The 15,042-nt window shown below is 35.6% G+C and overlaps 1 protein-coding gene across 1 annotated transcript; it reads right to left on the bottom strand.

Annotated features, from left to right (window-relative positions):
• Window positions 1-1,222: 1,222 nt before the first annotated feature.
• LOC104893883 (probable serine/threonine-protein kinase At1g54610) lies at window positions 1,223-8,566 on the bottom strand. Its single transcript, XM_010680012.4, has 7 exons — window positions 7,953-8,566; window positions 7,536-7,826; window positions 3,807-4,124; window positions 3,307-3,534; window positions 2,516-2,616; window positions 2,285-2,408; window positions 1,223-1,818 (listed from the first exon to the last, which is right to left on the bottom strand). The coding sequence occupies exons 1-7, from the start codon at window positions 8,259-8,261 to the stop codon at window positions 1,465-1,467; spliced, it is 1,725 nt and encodes a 574-aa protein (XP_010678314.1). The 5' UTR covers window positions 8,262-8,566; the 3' UTR covers window positions 1,223-1,464.
• Window positions 8,567-15,042: the final 6,476 nt, after the last annotated feature.

Genomic DNA, 15,042 nt, shown 5'->3' with positions numbered 1-15,042 from the left:
TTTGTTTTCTTTGATTGTTGAACTACAACATCAATTTCAAAGAATAACCCGACAGTCTTACCGAACGGATTAAACTAGTCACTACATGGATTAAACTAGTCACTGAATGGACTAAAGAATGTGGTCACGAAATAGATTAAGTTGGCTCCTAAATAAATTAAACTGGTCCCCAAATAGATTAAAGTAGTTACTATATTAAGAATGGTAGCATATTCTCTTCTTAATATGGTCTTGGGTCGTGCCTAATTTAAATTAAAAGTAGGTGGTCTCTTACCAGACCAATTACTCAATATATAAGAAAAAATATTGTAATGTGAGGGTCTTGTTTAATTCGTCTCAATGAGTACTTAGGCCCCGTTGTTTTGGAATTACTTTCAGTTCTGTTCAGCTTCTTTCAGAGATCAATTCAGTTTCTTTCAGTTCAGTTCAGTTCAGTTTCTCTTAGTCCAAAAGAACGGAACCTTAATTAATTTCCAATCGTTATAATTATTATTAATAAGTCATGAAAGATATTCAAAGTCAAAAAAGTGAATTGACAAACATGCACAGTTAAAGTAGGTAACAAAAAAAATACAAATATGGTATGGGTAAAAAAAATTTGGTATACATATGCTAGAATCTAGAACCAAGGACCCTTGAATCCAATGGTATGACTTCCTATCTCCCACATGGGAGACCAAGGTTCAAATCTTGATGGAAGCAAAAATTTCAAATAATATTGTTGGGGAAGGGGGGGTTTAGTGCTTGTTGGGCCTCTGGGTGAATGGTCCTATGCGAGAGCGGCCCAGAGAAAATTTATCTTACCACGAGTTCCCGAAAAGTGAGGCCCAAAAAAAACTTGCTAGAATCTAGGAGCTTGTTTGGTTAACCTTCAAATGAATGGGAAAGTGGAATTGTTATGAAGTAAATATATGTGTTGTTGTTTGATTGGTAAAAACATGAAAAGTAGAACTTCCTAGGAAGTTCTATTTCCTACAAAATGGAGGAAATAACTTACCTAGACCCTCCTAGGTAAATGGAAATTCTCATAGAAAATAGAATTTCCAATGGACAACTAAAGAAAATGCCGGTTTATTAAGTTCTTTTTATCCAAACCTCCAATCCAATATGACTTGAAAAAAAAAATCCAAATTAAAAGTCCAGTTGAATTGGATCCTCTTTGAGTTTTCTCTAAATAACTTACACACCTAACTCGTCTGAAGTGAATTTTGATCTAGTAAAGTGTGACAAGATTTAAGTTACTCTAAAATATCGAGAGAACGAACAGCATATTGACATCATCTTGAACATCAAAATAATAGGGTAACACTGACTAGCTATTGACCAACTGTACATCTACTTCAGTGTATTTGTATACAAAAAAACTTGTGCCTCCAAAACTTGTAATAAGAGTTGAATTTATGATTGAAGAAATTTTCTGAATCACCATTTGAGAAAACAAAAACTCGGAACCAATTCTTCATCTTACTTTCTGCTGCTAGAAACCCGTGTCATTGACCCTTTACCCTTGAACATGAGATCCATAGACACCCCAATGGTTGATGGTTTCCATGCATGGAAGAATTTCCACGCCGAAGCCAATTCTGGTTCTTTATTGGTTCTCTTCTTCCTTGAAGGCCCCTCGGAAGGTGTTACAGTTCTGGATTTTGACAATGTGGGCTTGAAATTTGATGTATCGAAGGAACGGTCTGCTGCGCCAAATGATAGAGGACCATCATTTGATGTATCCCCAGGGACTCCAACAGCTCCATCTTGATGGGGTGGCGGGAATTTTTCGCTTTTGCTCTTTGCATTTGCTTGTGTCACAAATCTCATCCTCTGAAAAAATCAAGCGTAAGCACTACAATTAGTCGCTACAACAAAACAAACTTCCCACGTGTTAAGTAAACAGATTAAAGTGAACTCATTTTCAGGACCTCTGTTAGGACATCAGGACATGTAGTGATTCAGGTAATTGCCTGGTACAGGCTCAAAGGCACGTCCTCCACTGAAGGGCTGATAAACCCATTAGGCCATTACCCATCTCAAAGAGTGGATTTTTGGATCACTTTCAGGGGTAGCATTCAAGTAGTTGGAGATATTTGCAGGAACACTTTTGGAATGTCATAAAAAATAGGGGGGTATTTTAGATAGAAAGAAAAAAGAATCAGTCTCATAGATTGGTTATCATTATGTCTTTACTAACTGCTACCACAGCAAACCATTGGCTCCAGTCACCAAATCAAGTGACACAAGCTAAAGGTGAAAGAGCAATTAGGTAAAAAAAAGAAGCTTATTGACATACATCTAAATTTGTTTGTAGCTCTGCATTGGCCTCTGGAGCGGGAATTGCACGGCCAGCCCGGTCACGCATCTTAGCCCTCCTGACACCATCAGCAACACTAGTTTTTCCACTTAAACCTTTTTGCCTATTAAGAAAATTTTGATTCAACAGTAAGAACTCTGAAGAAAATTGGCAACTGTTAGTAAAATTCTAAAAGTATCACAATTGAAAAATAAAAGTAGAAGCTGAAACCTTCTCGCTGCTTCATCCCGTATTTTTACATCCATTTCTTTGCTGGGGGGATACTTTGGCAAAGTAGATGGCTCACAAGCAAAAGGTTCAGAGGAGAAGAACTGTGCATGAAGGCAACCAAATAAATTATATAAGTTTAAAGAGGACCAAGGTGTAGAAGATTCTACTCCAGCTATAAACTCAATAGCTAAAGAGCACAGATTGCATAACTCAAAATTAAACTAGGCAATAAGATCATTCTGAGCAGCTAATTGCTATTCAGACTTCAGAGTCTCCATTTGTATGAGATTGTTTGATCCTGCAGGACGTGATGCTAGCTGATGAGTGGTTACTAATCTCATACTTGACAAAAAAGGGGACCCAAGATTAGCTTTGAAGAAGATGTTACAGCCTCTACTGTTACTATAGACTATGAAAGCTATGAGAGTTATGCTTTCACCAGTGTAAGGTAACTTTCTTGGAAGAAGGGAATAGATGTTATTAAGTTTAATAATATATGGAAAAATGTCTATAACTTTGGCACCAACTTGACTTGTTTATGTTCATTGAACTCAATGAACCACAACATAAAGTTTCTGCCAGCATCTCTGTGATGTTAAGTTAAATAATTAGAAGGCACTATATTCAGGACAGGTAAAGTAGGTGTCTTGATTAAATGATGTGAAAACTTCACCAGGACAGTGCACTTGATGAAGTAATACACTGCTCCACTACAGGACTGTGGCAACTCTCATCATTTTTGGCAAAATAGATTTAAGCTCAAAACATGCAGGGCTCAACAAAATACTTACTTCGCCACTTAAGGCGTCAGTAGCAGTGCCTCGTCCTTCAGGGTCAATTGAAAGAAGTGCATCAACAAGTGAGAGGGAAGAAGATGGGAACTCTTTAAAGGTCTCTGATACACAACGCTTGTATGGCTGCTGTGGCTTAAAAAGTGTTGCATTTGGCAACTTATATTTTTTCCAGTACTCTTCAGATGGAGAGCCACACAACTTGAATATCTTGTGAAGCTGCTCTACCTGGCAACACAGTTGAAATAGTCGTGGATGAATAGTCTTGAACATATGTCAGAAACATAAAGCCTAGGAACAAATATATAAAAAAAAAATTAAAAACAGATGGTCAACGAAGAGAGAAGCACTGCATCCCAGATTAACAGTCACACAAATTACAAGGGTTAAAAACGACACATAGGAGAAAGTAAACTACTAAACTGCCAATTGAACCCTTTCAAACAAAAAAAAAAAAAAAACTGCCAATTGAAACCTGAGGTTTTAGAGAAGTGCTACACCTCAGTCCGTCCGGGCATAATTGGCTTCCCAGCTAGTAACTCTGCCAGGATGCAGCCTGCACTCCAGATGTCAACACTAACACCATAAGATGTGGCTCCAAGAAGCAGTTCTGGAGGACGATACCAAAGCGTGACAACTCGACTAGTCATAGGTTGTTTTTGATTGGCAGTGTAAAATGTAGCTAATCCAAAATCAGCTATTTTCAGAACCCCTTCGTTGTCGATTAAGAGATTGGAACCTTTAATGTCACGGTGCAGAACACCATTATTGTGGCAATGCTCAAGCCCAGAGAATAGCTGCTTCATGAAACACTTTACCTGTAAAACAATTCCGTGAGCACTAATCAGTCAGCCTCTTCAATTGAAACCAGCAGGAATTATATAAAAATCAGAGCAGCAAACATATAAATTGGATGTAAAGTCGTGGAAACAGGGTCAACAAAGTTGGAATGGATTGGGGAGAGCAGAACAAGAGATAGCAATGTTGTATCTGCACATTTAGCTAAAGAGACTATTCAATTTCCAAAGAAAAGAATATTTACTGTAGGAACGAATTGTGCAAAGGGACGAAGGAAAGATAAGGTATTCACCTCATAAATTCATAAATTCTGATTAACATCAACATTTCAGAAAAACCAGCAGCTCTTGAAAATAAGGATGCCAAAAAAGACCTATGTAACAGAAAAAAGAAGTGCATTTTTGTCAAAGTGGAAGAGCAAATTTTTGAGGTGGCAAACATGTCATTTTAAATCAGGTTTCGTTTGGGCATATTCAATTGATGAGTCTTTAGGTTTAGATCAAATCCTAGTCGCATCATATTCAGGCCTATTATCAGTTAGTTTATTGTGAAATACTACCTCCGGGTTTTATTAGTTTACCCGTTGACTTTTAACATTATTCACATACATGACTTTGACTTTCTCTCTTTATTTGTACATAAAGAAAAATATACTCATATGAGATCTTGTTAGATTTGGCTCAATGTGTATTATCCAAATATTAATTTTTTGTAATTTTTGCTTATTGCTAATTAGAAATATTAAGGTTTAAATTAGTGCATCAGCAAACGTGCCCCAAATAACTGCGTAAACTAATGAAAACCGGAGGGAATATCAATTAACATAAGTCATTCATTTTCAGTTCAAGCCAAAATCTACCTTTTTGAGGTTCAGGCACACTTCGGGCATGGGTGAGGTGGATTATTCTAGGTTTGCCAAACAGTCACAAATGCAGCAATCTTATGCAGCTTCTTTTTTGCTACCCTCACCCTAAATATCATAATTGGGCTGTAAGCATAGGTGAAGCTACAGTGGGAGTAAGCATAGGTCTAGCACCCGCTGCCCAATTTAATTTTCTAGCCACATAACAATAATATATGCATAAACGGCAAGTCCTCTTCCCCCCCCCCCCCTTTTTTTAGTTTGCAGTGAGGATTAGCCAAGTAGTTTTGTACAAGTTCAGATACTACCAAAATTCAGTCATTGATGATTGAAGCTCTTGCAACTCACAAGCTGCAGGTGCAAACTTTCAGATGTTGCCAGAAAAACAGCAGCTTCTAACGGTGGAGCCACCATTTCCAAATGACAAAACGCATTATACTTTGCCAGCAAGATGAGTGAGGTTTTACAATTATAGCAAACTCTCATAATTTTAAATAATTATGCTTTTAATTGATCTATTCAGATAGCTTTTCATATTTTTTGTGTTACATAACTCTAGAAGAGGAAATAAGGAGAACTAAGACTTCGACATCATTGCATTTTGATTCAACACTCTATACTTTTGAATTTTCATTGTACTTGGATAGCAGTTACTATCGTCTATAAATTAAATTAGTGTCATTGTTTTTAGGTTCATTAAACTATGTCTGTATATGTGTTTTTTTTTTAACACTATACTTTGACACTTTTAAACTTCAGGAGTTGCCTGCAGCTGCAAGTTATATGAGCTCATACCAAAAGCAAACTATCAAACTTTCAGATCAAACAGCTTATCCTTCAAACAGTTTTGCCTTTTTACATAGCAGGAAGACAGAATCCTTTTTTATTCTTAAATGCACAATGAAAAAAAAAATGGATATTAGTTTACTACTCTGCTTATACAGTTGTGAATCTCCAAACTTGCAAAATGACTAGCATACCTTTTCTCTGTATTTCACATAGAGAAACTTTTCTACACGGATTGTCATATGTCCTAAATACTAACTAGCAGCTGCGAATTTCGAAGGTAACCCAAATACCCATTAATTCAGTAACTTGCACTCCTCCCTAACCGAGTTTAAACCTAGTTAATTTCAACAATTCTACCCAGAGAGCAAAGCACTGATAAAATTCTTCTATGACGGAAAGTTATCTATTTCAAGTAAAGCATCGTATCAAGTTAAGTTTCTCCTTCTAAATCTCAGAAACTTCTGATATTATATAAAACTAACACTTCTTCACATGTGCATGCAAAGATAAGACATCATCACAATTGACCTAACATCCATACATCAACCATGTCATAAATACTTTTCAGAGCATCTACCAAAATACTTAATCCACAAACTTGATTTAGAAACTAAATGCATCTTCTTTCTCTTCATGGAAGATGCCGGAGACAGCCAAAACAAGTCTCTAGAGATAATTAGAATGCCTAGTCTGCAGAATTTTATATGCTTCAGAATAGTTGAGTTTAGAACAACCAAGAACATTACATTAGAAGCAGCATTGCAATATAGACCCAAACAATGGGATAATGGGCTAAAGTTGTTCACATGCTCCTGGTGTCAATTGCCCAAAGGTGTTCAACAATTTTCAATATAAGTAGCTAATGGCAGAAATGTCTTGCCAGAATTGGAACTACTTCACTAAATAGAAGTCCTTTTCTCTTTCCTTTCAAAGTTTACCACTCTGAACAAAACCTGGGACTGAAACCTGAGAGGTTGAGTTCATGCATAGAAGGCCCTATCCACGCTACTAATGCTGGTAAAGGAAATCAATGAAATCAATTTGCTCGGCAGGCAATCTGTCCTACTCTACTTCCCTCATCCAATATGGTATCTCTATTACTTTAAGCTTGGGTAGCGATAAGGCTGCAAACCCACCCAAGGCAAGGCACATACTATGAATCTATGATGTAGTAGTTGTTAGAATAAATGAGTTGTATCACAGAACCAAAATATGAAGGACAAAAACAAGTGAAGCTCGTACGGGAAGACAAACATAAGGACCACAAACAAGTGTCTAAAAAGATTTGGAAAAAAAAGGCTACAAACAGCAGTAAATTCCAGTCTAACATACTAATGCAGTCACTCCTGTATTTTGATCTGCTTGGCATTTTTTACTTCCAGAGGAAGAGGACATAAGATGATAATTGATAACCCATACTTCCCCAAGTAAGAACAAGACAAACTTATACATTAAGTTTTATATCCACACAAATTTTAGTTAAATACAAAAAAAATTCAGAACTTGAGGCCCCCCTTTGCTCAAGATTCTCTATTTAATTACTGGCAAAACAAAATTCAAGAAAGAACCCAAGAAACAAAAAGACAAAAACATACATAAATAATCAAAAATTATAAAACCCCAGATCCTAAATCAACTAAAATACAAAATTATCAATTAAACAAACACCAAAATCATATAACATAAAATAAAATTACAAATTTCTATAATTATAATTTAATAACAATAACAATAACAATAATAATAAAGGATAAGAGAAAAAAAAAAAAAGGAAAAGAACCTGAGGCTCAGTGAACTTATTACCAGCACCAAGTGAAGCAGAAAGTCCAGAAAGATCATGCTCCATGTAATCAAATACCAAATATAAACTTGATGACATTCTTGAAGTTACTAAACCTTGAAGTTTAATAACATTTGGATGATCAAGTTTGCTCAAAACTATAATTTCTCTTGCCATAAATTTTACACTTTCTGGCTCTAAATTATCAAATCTAACCTTCTTCAATGCTACAATTTTCCCTGTTACCAAATCTCTTGCTTTATATACATTACTATATGTTCCTTGCCCAATCTGCAAATTTTAAAAAATAAACCCACATTTATTTCATCAAAATACAAAAAACCCATGATTTCATTTTTAACAAAAAATAATAATAATTGCATTTACTCAGAAAAAAGGCACTTTTAGTTTTGGAACCTTATCAAGCTTCTGGAAGGTGCTAGCACGGCGAGGGGAGAAACGATTGATGACATCACCGACAACGTCAGCAAGCCACGTAGGCCAGCCATGGTGTGTGGTGGGGCCAGCACCATAAGGGTCGACGATGACGTGGCGTTGACGGAGCTCAGTGGTGGAGAAATTAGAGGAGTTACGTGGAAGCTTATTATTGGGGGAGAGTGATTCTCTTCTCAAGGAAAGAGAAGATGCGCGTCGCCGGTGTGTGTGGTTGTTTTCCGGCGCCGGTGGTGGAGTTCCGGCAGCTCGCCGGCTGATTACGCAACCCATTTAATGGCGCCGCCGCCGCATGGGGAAGAGTGTAAGTAAGTGAGTGAGTGAGTGAGTGAGGAGAGAGAAAGTGAGGTAGTTGAGAGTGTGTTAATGAGGAAGGTGAGGTTGTGGGATTTTCTAGAAGAGGACAAAAGTTATTTATTGTGGAGTTTAATTTGTGAAGATGGGATGAACAGAAAGAGAGAGAGAGAGAATCTGAGGAAAGTGGGAAAGCCCGGGAAGAAAGAAAAGGTTATATGTTGCAGCCTGCAGGAGGAGAGAGAAATGGAAATGGTTGAGGGTCGTATATAAGCTAGTGTTCTACTTGTTGTTCTAGTAACTTTTGAATTGGTTTGCAAAGAAGAGTAAAAGGGTAGTTTGACGTTAGTGACAATGACCAAACTCCAAAAAGGGATTATAATTTATACACCATTCTTTGGGTCCATTGCAATTTACCACTCAATTCAACTCCAATCACCCCGTTTGTCAAGCTAAGGAGTACAGACCATCATGATACACGGGTCGACGAATAATAGTTTGATGGTTAGGATTTAGAAGTGCGTTCTATTCACCTAAAAAAATATGAACTTAGAGTGTGTTATGTCATGTAATTCATATACACTAAAGGAAAATGTTTGAGTAACCCTTAGAGTATGTACAATGGGGCTCTCCAACTAGCTCTCCAACTAGCTCTCTAAGGAGAGAGAAAATGGAGAGCCACCTCTTACCCAACAATGGGGGCTCTTGGGTGTGTTTTGGGTGTCTCTCCATGGAGACACTTTGCAAAAGGGCTCTTGGGGGAGATACCATTTGGGTTGATGGAGAGATGACTCTCCAATGTGTGGGACCTACTTTTTATTGTAATTACTTCAATTTTATTTTCTTCATGCAACCATTTAATGATCTTTTCTATAAAAATTAAAAAAAAAGATGGTAATAATTAGTATGCCAACAAGTATAATTTTCCTTTATCTATAAAATGAGCCTAATATTGGATATTTAAAAATTAGTTTTTCATGTTGTAGGTTAATTCTTCATTCCATGCCAAATTTATGAAAATTAAATATTAGCACTCATAATTATATTATTTTTAAAAAATTCTACTTTGCTTAAATTATGAAAAAGATTAATTTGTAATTATATTTAATGTACATGAATAACTTAATTTATATAACTTTGATCATAATATGAAATGAGGTTCATTTATTGACATGGGGACCACAAAATAATGAAAAGTTGAATGGAGAGCTCTTTAAAGGATTTTATTGTTGTTGGGTGTTTTTAGACATGGCTCTTGAGAGTAGCTTGAAGAGAGAGAATAGGAGAGAGAGTGTGGAGAGCTAGTTGGAGAGACACCAACCATTGTACATGCTTTTAGGGTTGCCAACCCTCTTAGACACATTAGAATAAAATATTGATATGTATGTAATAAATGAGGAGAGAAGATATATAAATATAATGTTTTAATGTATTCCTAACCAATGAAAATTCAATAATAAGAGGGTTGGTAACCCTTAAGGTCACTCAATCAATGTCCTACACTAAAAATATAGAAAATATATTACGTAACATTCAGTCACATCATCATAAGCATTTATACTAATGTCTTAACCCCAAACCAAGTAATACTTGATGTTATATTTCATAGTAAAATATTAATAAATGAAGATATAATTACCTGGGACGTAGCTCGGGTTTAAGAACTAGTTAGGTATTATTAATTGGTAAAATGTTAGATTGTTAAATTGTTTGTACTAATTTATTTAGAAGTTAAATAGTTACAAGAAATAATCTATACAAATATATTAAAAGGCGTTGCTATCAAATAAATGGTGCCACGTGGCACTATGCTCAAGCTTCTAATACACATGTTTATTATCTCATTTAAAAATGTTAACAATATGTAGTTACTAAGATTCGAACAAATGACCTTTGAAATAAAATGTGAGTGTTTAACCACTAATCCACTACAAATTATATGCTTAATGTTTCAAAGTAAAATATAATAAAGTCTTGTAATTATATGTAATCATAAATTCATAGACAAACTTTTTAATCTCTAACACTTTTATTAAGTAATAACATTCTTTTACCCTAACTCCATCGAAATTGTAATTTTTATCCTAAATTCCTTAGAAGTTTTAATAAAACAATTTTATTATTATGTCATAACGTCCATTTTTCAATTTTACACTACACAAGATATTAAGAAAAACTAATAAACAAGTATGAGATTTGTGAATATAATATATTTGATAATTGAAACAAATACTAGTTAAAAAGCAGGTCGGTTTAAAGTTAGGTGGTGTATTAACACAAATATTTAATCAGAACTTTGATTGTTCAGGAAGGATTTTAAGTTTTAACATCACCAAACAACATTATATTTCATTTTTAATGTGCTAAGCTACTTTTTTCTAGCCATTTTTTAGTGAATTATTAGGTTTGACGACTTCTTTGTTCAGCTAGCTAGTTTCGACTCGATGTATTTGTAGAAGAGATGGTTGCCTATAACTAGCTCAAATGGGCTACTACTAGAGGCAAAGCTTTTCCGGGTATTAAAGTAGCATTGTGCCTTGTTTAGTAACTATACAAGTCATTTCTACTTGACAAAACAAAATAGCCTCGGTATTCTTCAAGGAGTCCATTGAAGCTCTTTCCTTGACCATCAAGTTGGGAATGGTGCTTAAGAAATGTTAAGGTCTAAACACAACATTTAAAACAATTCTTACTAGAATATGCTTATGAACCTTGGTTTTTCATCCTTATTGATGTTTTGAGGTAAACTTTATTAACAATGTGTTTTTAGAAAAGTTGCTCAAAATTGATTCAATTTTGCAGTCCACTTATGAAATGCATTAATAATCTTTCTCATGTGTGAGAAGAGATACAAGTAGGCATCGGTTTCTTGCTAAAAACATTAATAAGTTAAGTTTTCTCAGCATAACTTGACTGTAATTCATTTCATTACTTCACTCATTTTGTGATGATCAAACAACCTAGGAATGGTCCTTTAATTAGACCACTAATTAAAAGAAATATACTTAGGAAGATGCCTTGCTAACGGTACAATCCCACCTGGCCACTACCTTGATTACTACAAGACAAGAAACATGAATAACTACAACTCATTATTGGCACACTGCTAAAGAGAATTACAGTCCTAGGACATCACTACCTGATGTACTTATTTCAGGAGAGGTATTACAACACTAGAAGGCTGATGGGCTTCATCATTCCCCCTTCAAGCTGAGTGGAAGATGAAGTCTTAACTATCAGCTTGGACAAGAGATATTGTAGTTGATCAATGCTTAATACCTTAGTAAGTATGTCAGCCACTTGTTCTGTTGTAGGAATGTAAGTAGGATTAATCAACCCTTCCTTGACTTGATCCCTGATAAAGTGGCAATCAATGCCAACATGTTTAGTCTTTTCATGATGAACTGAATATGCAGCCAAGGCTACTTGATTGTCACTGAAAATGGATGTTATGCCAAGATGCTTGAGTCTCAGTTCCTTCAACAATTGTTTTACCCATATGACTTCACAAACAGTCATAGCTAATGATCTATTTTCAGCTTCAATTGTTGATCTAACAACAACAATTTGTTTTTTAGCTTCCAAGCAATAGGTGATTCTCCTAGCATAATACAAAACCCAATTGTAGATCTTCTTTTGTTGGGGCATCCAGCCCAAGCACTATCACAATAAGCATGAAGTTGAGCAGCAGGCCGAGCAACAAGTAATATGCCCTAAGTAGTAGAGCCTGCTAAATATCATAGGATTCTTTTCCCGATTTGAAAAAGAGCAGAAGTTAGTTGATGCATGAATTAGCTTAGAACATATATGCAATGTCAGGCCTAGTGAGAGTTAGATAGATTAGCTTCCCTATGAGTCTTTGATAAGTCAAGGCTGAGATAATGGACCACTAGAAGTGGAGAGCAACTTTACATGTTCATCCATGGGAAGCTTCAAGGGCTTGTAGTTAATAAGGCCATCCTCATTTAAGAGATCTACAATATACTTTCTTTGTGAAAGAAAGATGCCTTGTTTGATCCTGTGAACTTCAATTCCTAAGAAATACCTAAATTCACCCATATCCTTCATCTTGGACTCGGAATATTTAATACTTCTTTTGCAGCTTCAATGCCTTCTAGTTGTTCCCAACCAAGATTAAATCATCTACATAAGCTAAGATAACAGTAAAATGGTTTTATCTTGCTTTGTAAAAGTGAATAAATTGATCTTGAGTGTGTGAACCCATTTTCTTCATAATAGTGCTCAACTTTGCAAACCACTGTCTTGGTGCTTGTTTAAGCCCATACATTGATTTTAAAAGCTTGCAAACTTTGGTGTTACCATCATTCTTTCCAGCATACTCCGCTGAGAGTTGGTATCAAACTTGAATCCATCTCCTCCATATCCTTAAGGGAATTTCATATAGATTGTTTCTTCTAGCTCACCATGTAAAAAGGTATTTTTTACATCCATTTGGTGAGCAAACCATCCCTGCATATAGCTGCAACAGCAAGAAGCGAACTCACTATGGTCATCTTGGCTACTGGTGCAAATGTCTCACCATAGTCAAGCCCATACTGTTGTCTGTTTCCAAGGATTACAAGTCTTGACTTGAACCTTGTACTCTTTCTCTTAGGGTCATATTTTGTGGTGTATAACCACTTGCTTCCAATGGCATATTTTCTTGGTGGCAACTTTGTAATTTCCCATGTATGATTTCCCTCAAATGCATCCAACTCTTCATTCGTTGCTTGAAGCCAATGTTTATGTTTTGATGCTTCTTTAAAGTGCTTTGGATCATGAGCTTTGTTAATTGAATTCACAAGACAAGTGAAGTGAGAACTTACTTGAGCTTCACTAACCTTTTGAACAAATTTATCACTTATATGATAGTTTGAATGCCGAGCAAGAGCTCTGTGATCTCTACTTGACCTTGTTGGACTAATATGTGGTTGCATACTTTCATTCTCACTTCTTCCTCAGTCACTTCATGTTCTGCCTTCCCATCATTATCTTCTTTTTCACTCTCACTTTCATAAATTTTATCTCCTATCATGGCTTCAACAGGTAACTAGTGAGATCTTTTAGAGTTGTGAGCAGAGGTTGAGTGGAATATGTTATATGGGTAGATTATTTCATAGAATTTGACATCTCTAGACACAAAATCAATACTTGTAAGAAGGTTTTGCAATTTGTATCCCTTTTGTGTATGTGAATACCCAATAAAGATGCATGCAACACTCCTAGCTTGAAATTTATCACTCTTCCTCTCAGGATTGTAAGCTAAAGTTAAACACCCAAAGCATCTAAGGTGCTTATATTCATATTCTCTCCCATAAAATAACTCATAAGGGATTTTTCCATTGTGGACAATAGTTGGTAGTCTGTTAGTAATATGGATAGTTGTTATTACACAATCTCCCTAAATTTGTAAGGGAAGGCATGCTTGAAACCTTAATGCCCTTGCCATCTCCAAAATGTTTCTATGCCTTCTTTCAGCCCTGCCATTTTGTTGTGGCATGTCCACACAAGATATTTGGTGCACTATTCCATTTTTCTATATAAAAAAACTTACATTTACGGTCTTCAAACTCAAGAGCATTATCAAATCTTATAATTTTCACATCCTTTCCAAACCGAGTCTTTGCCATATTCACAAATTTCTCAATGTCATTGAAATCATCAGACTTCAATTTCAATAGATGGATCTATATATGTTACTCTAGAGAAATAATCTACTAGAGTGAGAAAGTATTTATACTTTCCCGTGTAACTGACCTTAAATACACCTCATATGTCCATATATATATCACCAGCTCTAGAATGACTTATTTCAAATGGCATCTTAGTAAACTTTGCCAAGGGACAAGTTACATACACATCTTCACATTTTTTTTCTTCACATCTAGTTTTTTTTTATCATTGCGACTCTTTTCATTGGGTGCATGACCCATCTTGTGATTCCATAGAGTTTCTTTAAGCTTAGGCACATTCTTTATCACACTGAGAACCTCTGTACAAGCATCTACATCCATAGTCATCTTCTTTTTCTTCCAAATGTCACTCCAGTCTGAGCTCTAATATTTTTCAGAGTTTTAAGAATTGGTTCATTAAATTAAACAAGTAATACAAACCATTCTCCCCCTTTCGTACACCTCTTACCTCATTGTTCTCACAATCACGAATGATGCAAAACTTATAAAAAAAAATACCACTTTATAGTTCATTTCTTCACATAATTTATCAAAAGAGAGTAAGTTATGTTTAGATGCTAGAATATAGAGAATATTTTTTAGTGTTATCTCATTAGAAAGTTTCACATTACCAACGTGAAATAATTTTAAGGTATCTCTAGTAGGCAGGCTAATTAATGGAGTGTTCTTACATTCATGGACATCTTGGTGCAAAGACACAGAACATGTCATATGATCTAATGCTCTAGAATCCATTATCCACTTGCCATTTTTAACTGAATCAACAAAATGACATGACATCATACCTTAGTAGGTTGTGTCCATCTCATCATCTTAGTCACCTCCTTTGGATGGAGCTGGAAGGAGTCTCCACAGCTGTTCAACTGTTGTGTTGTGATGGTGATATTGCTAGATGTTGACCTATCATCACTTTGATGTTGTCTATGAGCATTGGCAACAATCTTGACCCCTCCTTGCTTTCCTTTCACTAGTAGAATAAATGCTATTTGCTGCGGTGATATTGCTGCAGTTTTACCCCTACGCAGCAATATATCACGTAAAAAAAAAGAAAAATATAAAATAACCAT

Source organism: Beta vulgaris, chromosome 5 (assembly GCF_026745355.1).
Source record: "Beta vulgaris subsp. vulgaris cultivar EL10 chromosome 5, EL10.2, whole genome shotgun sequence".
NCBI classification, from domain to species: Eukaryota; Viridiplantae; Streptophyta; class Magnoliopsida; order Caryophyllales; family Amaranthaceae; genus Beta; species Beta vulgaris.
Note: the sequence above shows the minus strand (reverse complement) of the source record. Positions and strands in the feature narration are given on the sequence as shown.

What these genes read in the sequence shown, in the direction of transcription:
- LOC104893883 (XM_010680012.4), bottom strand. Translation starts at nt 8,261, where the DNA reads ATGGGTTGCGTAATCAGCCGGCGAGCTGCCGGAACTCCACCACCGGCG. An exon ending in ATAAGTTCACTGAGCCTCAG is followed by an intron (nt 4,125 to 7,535) that starts GTTCTTTTCCTT and finishes ATTGTTTTACAG; the next exon opens with GTAAAGTGTTTCATGAAGCA. An exon ending in AGCTACAAACAAATTTAGAT is followed by an intron (nt 1,819 to 2,284) that starts GTATGTCAATAA and finishes TGATTTTTTCAG; the next exon opens with AGGATGAGATTTGTGACACA.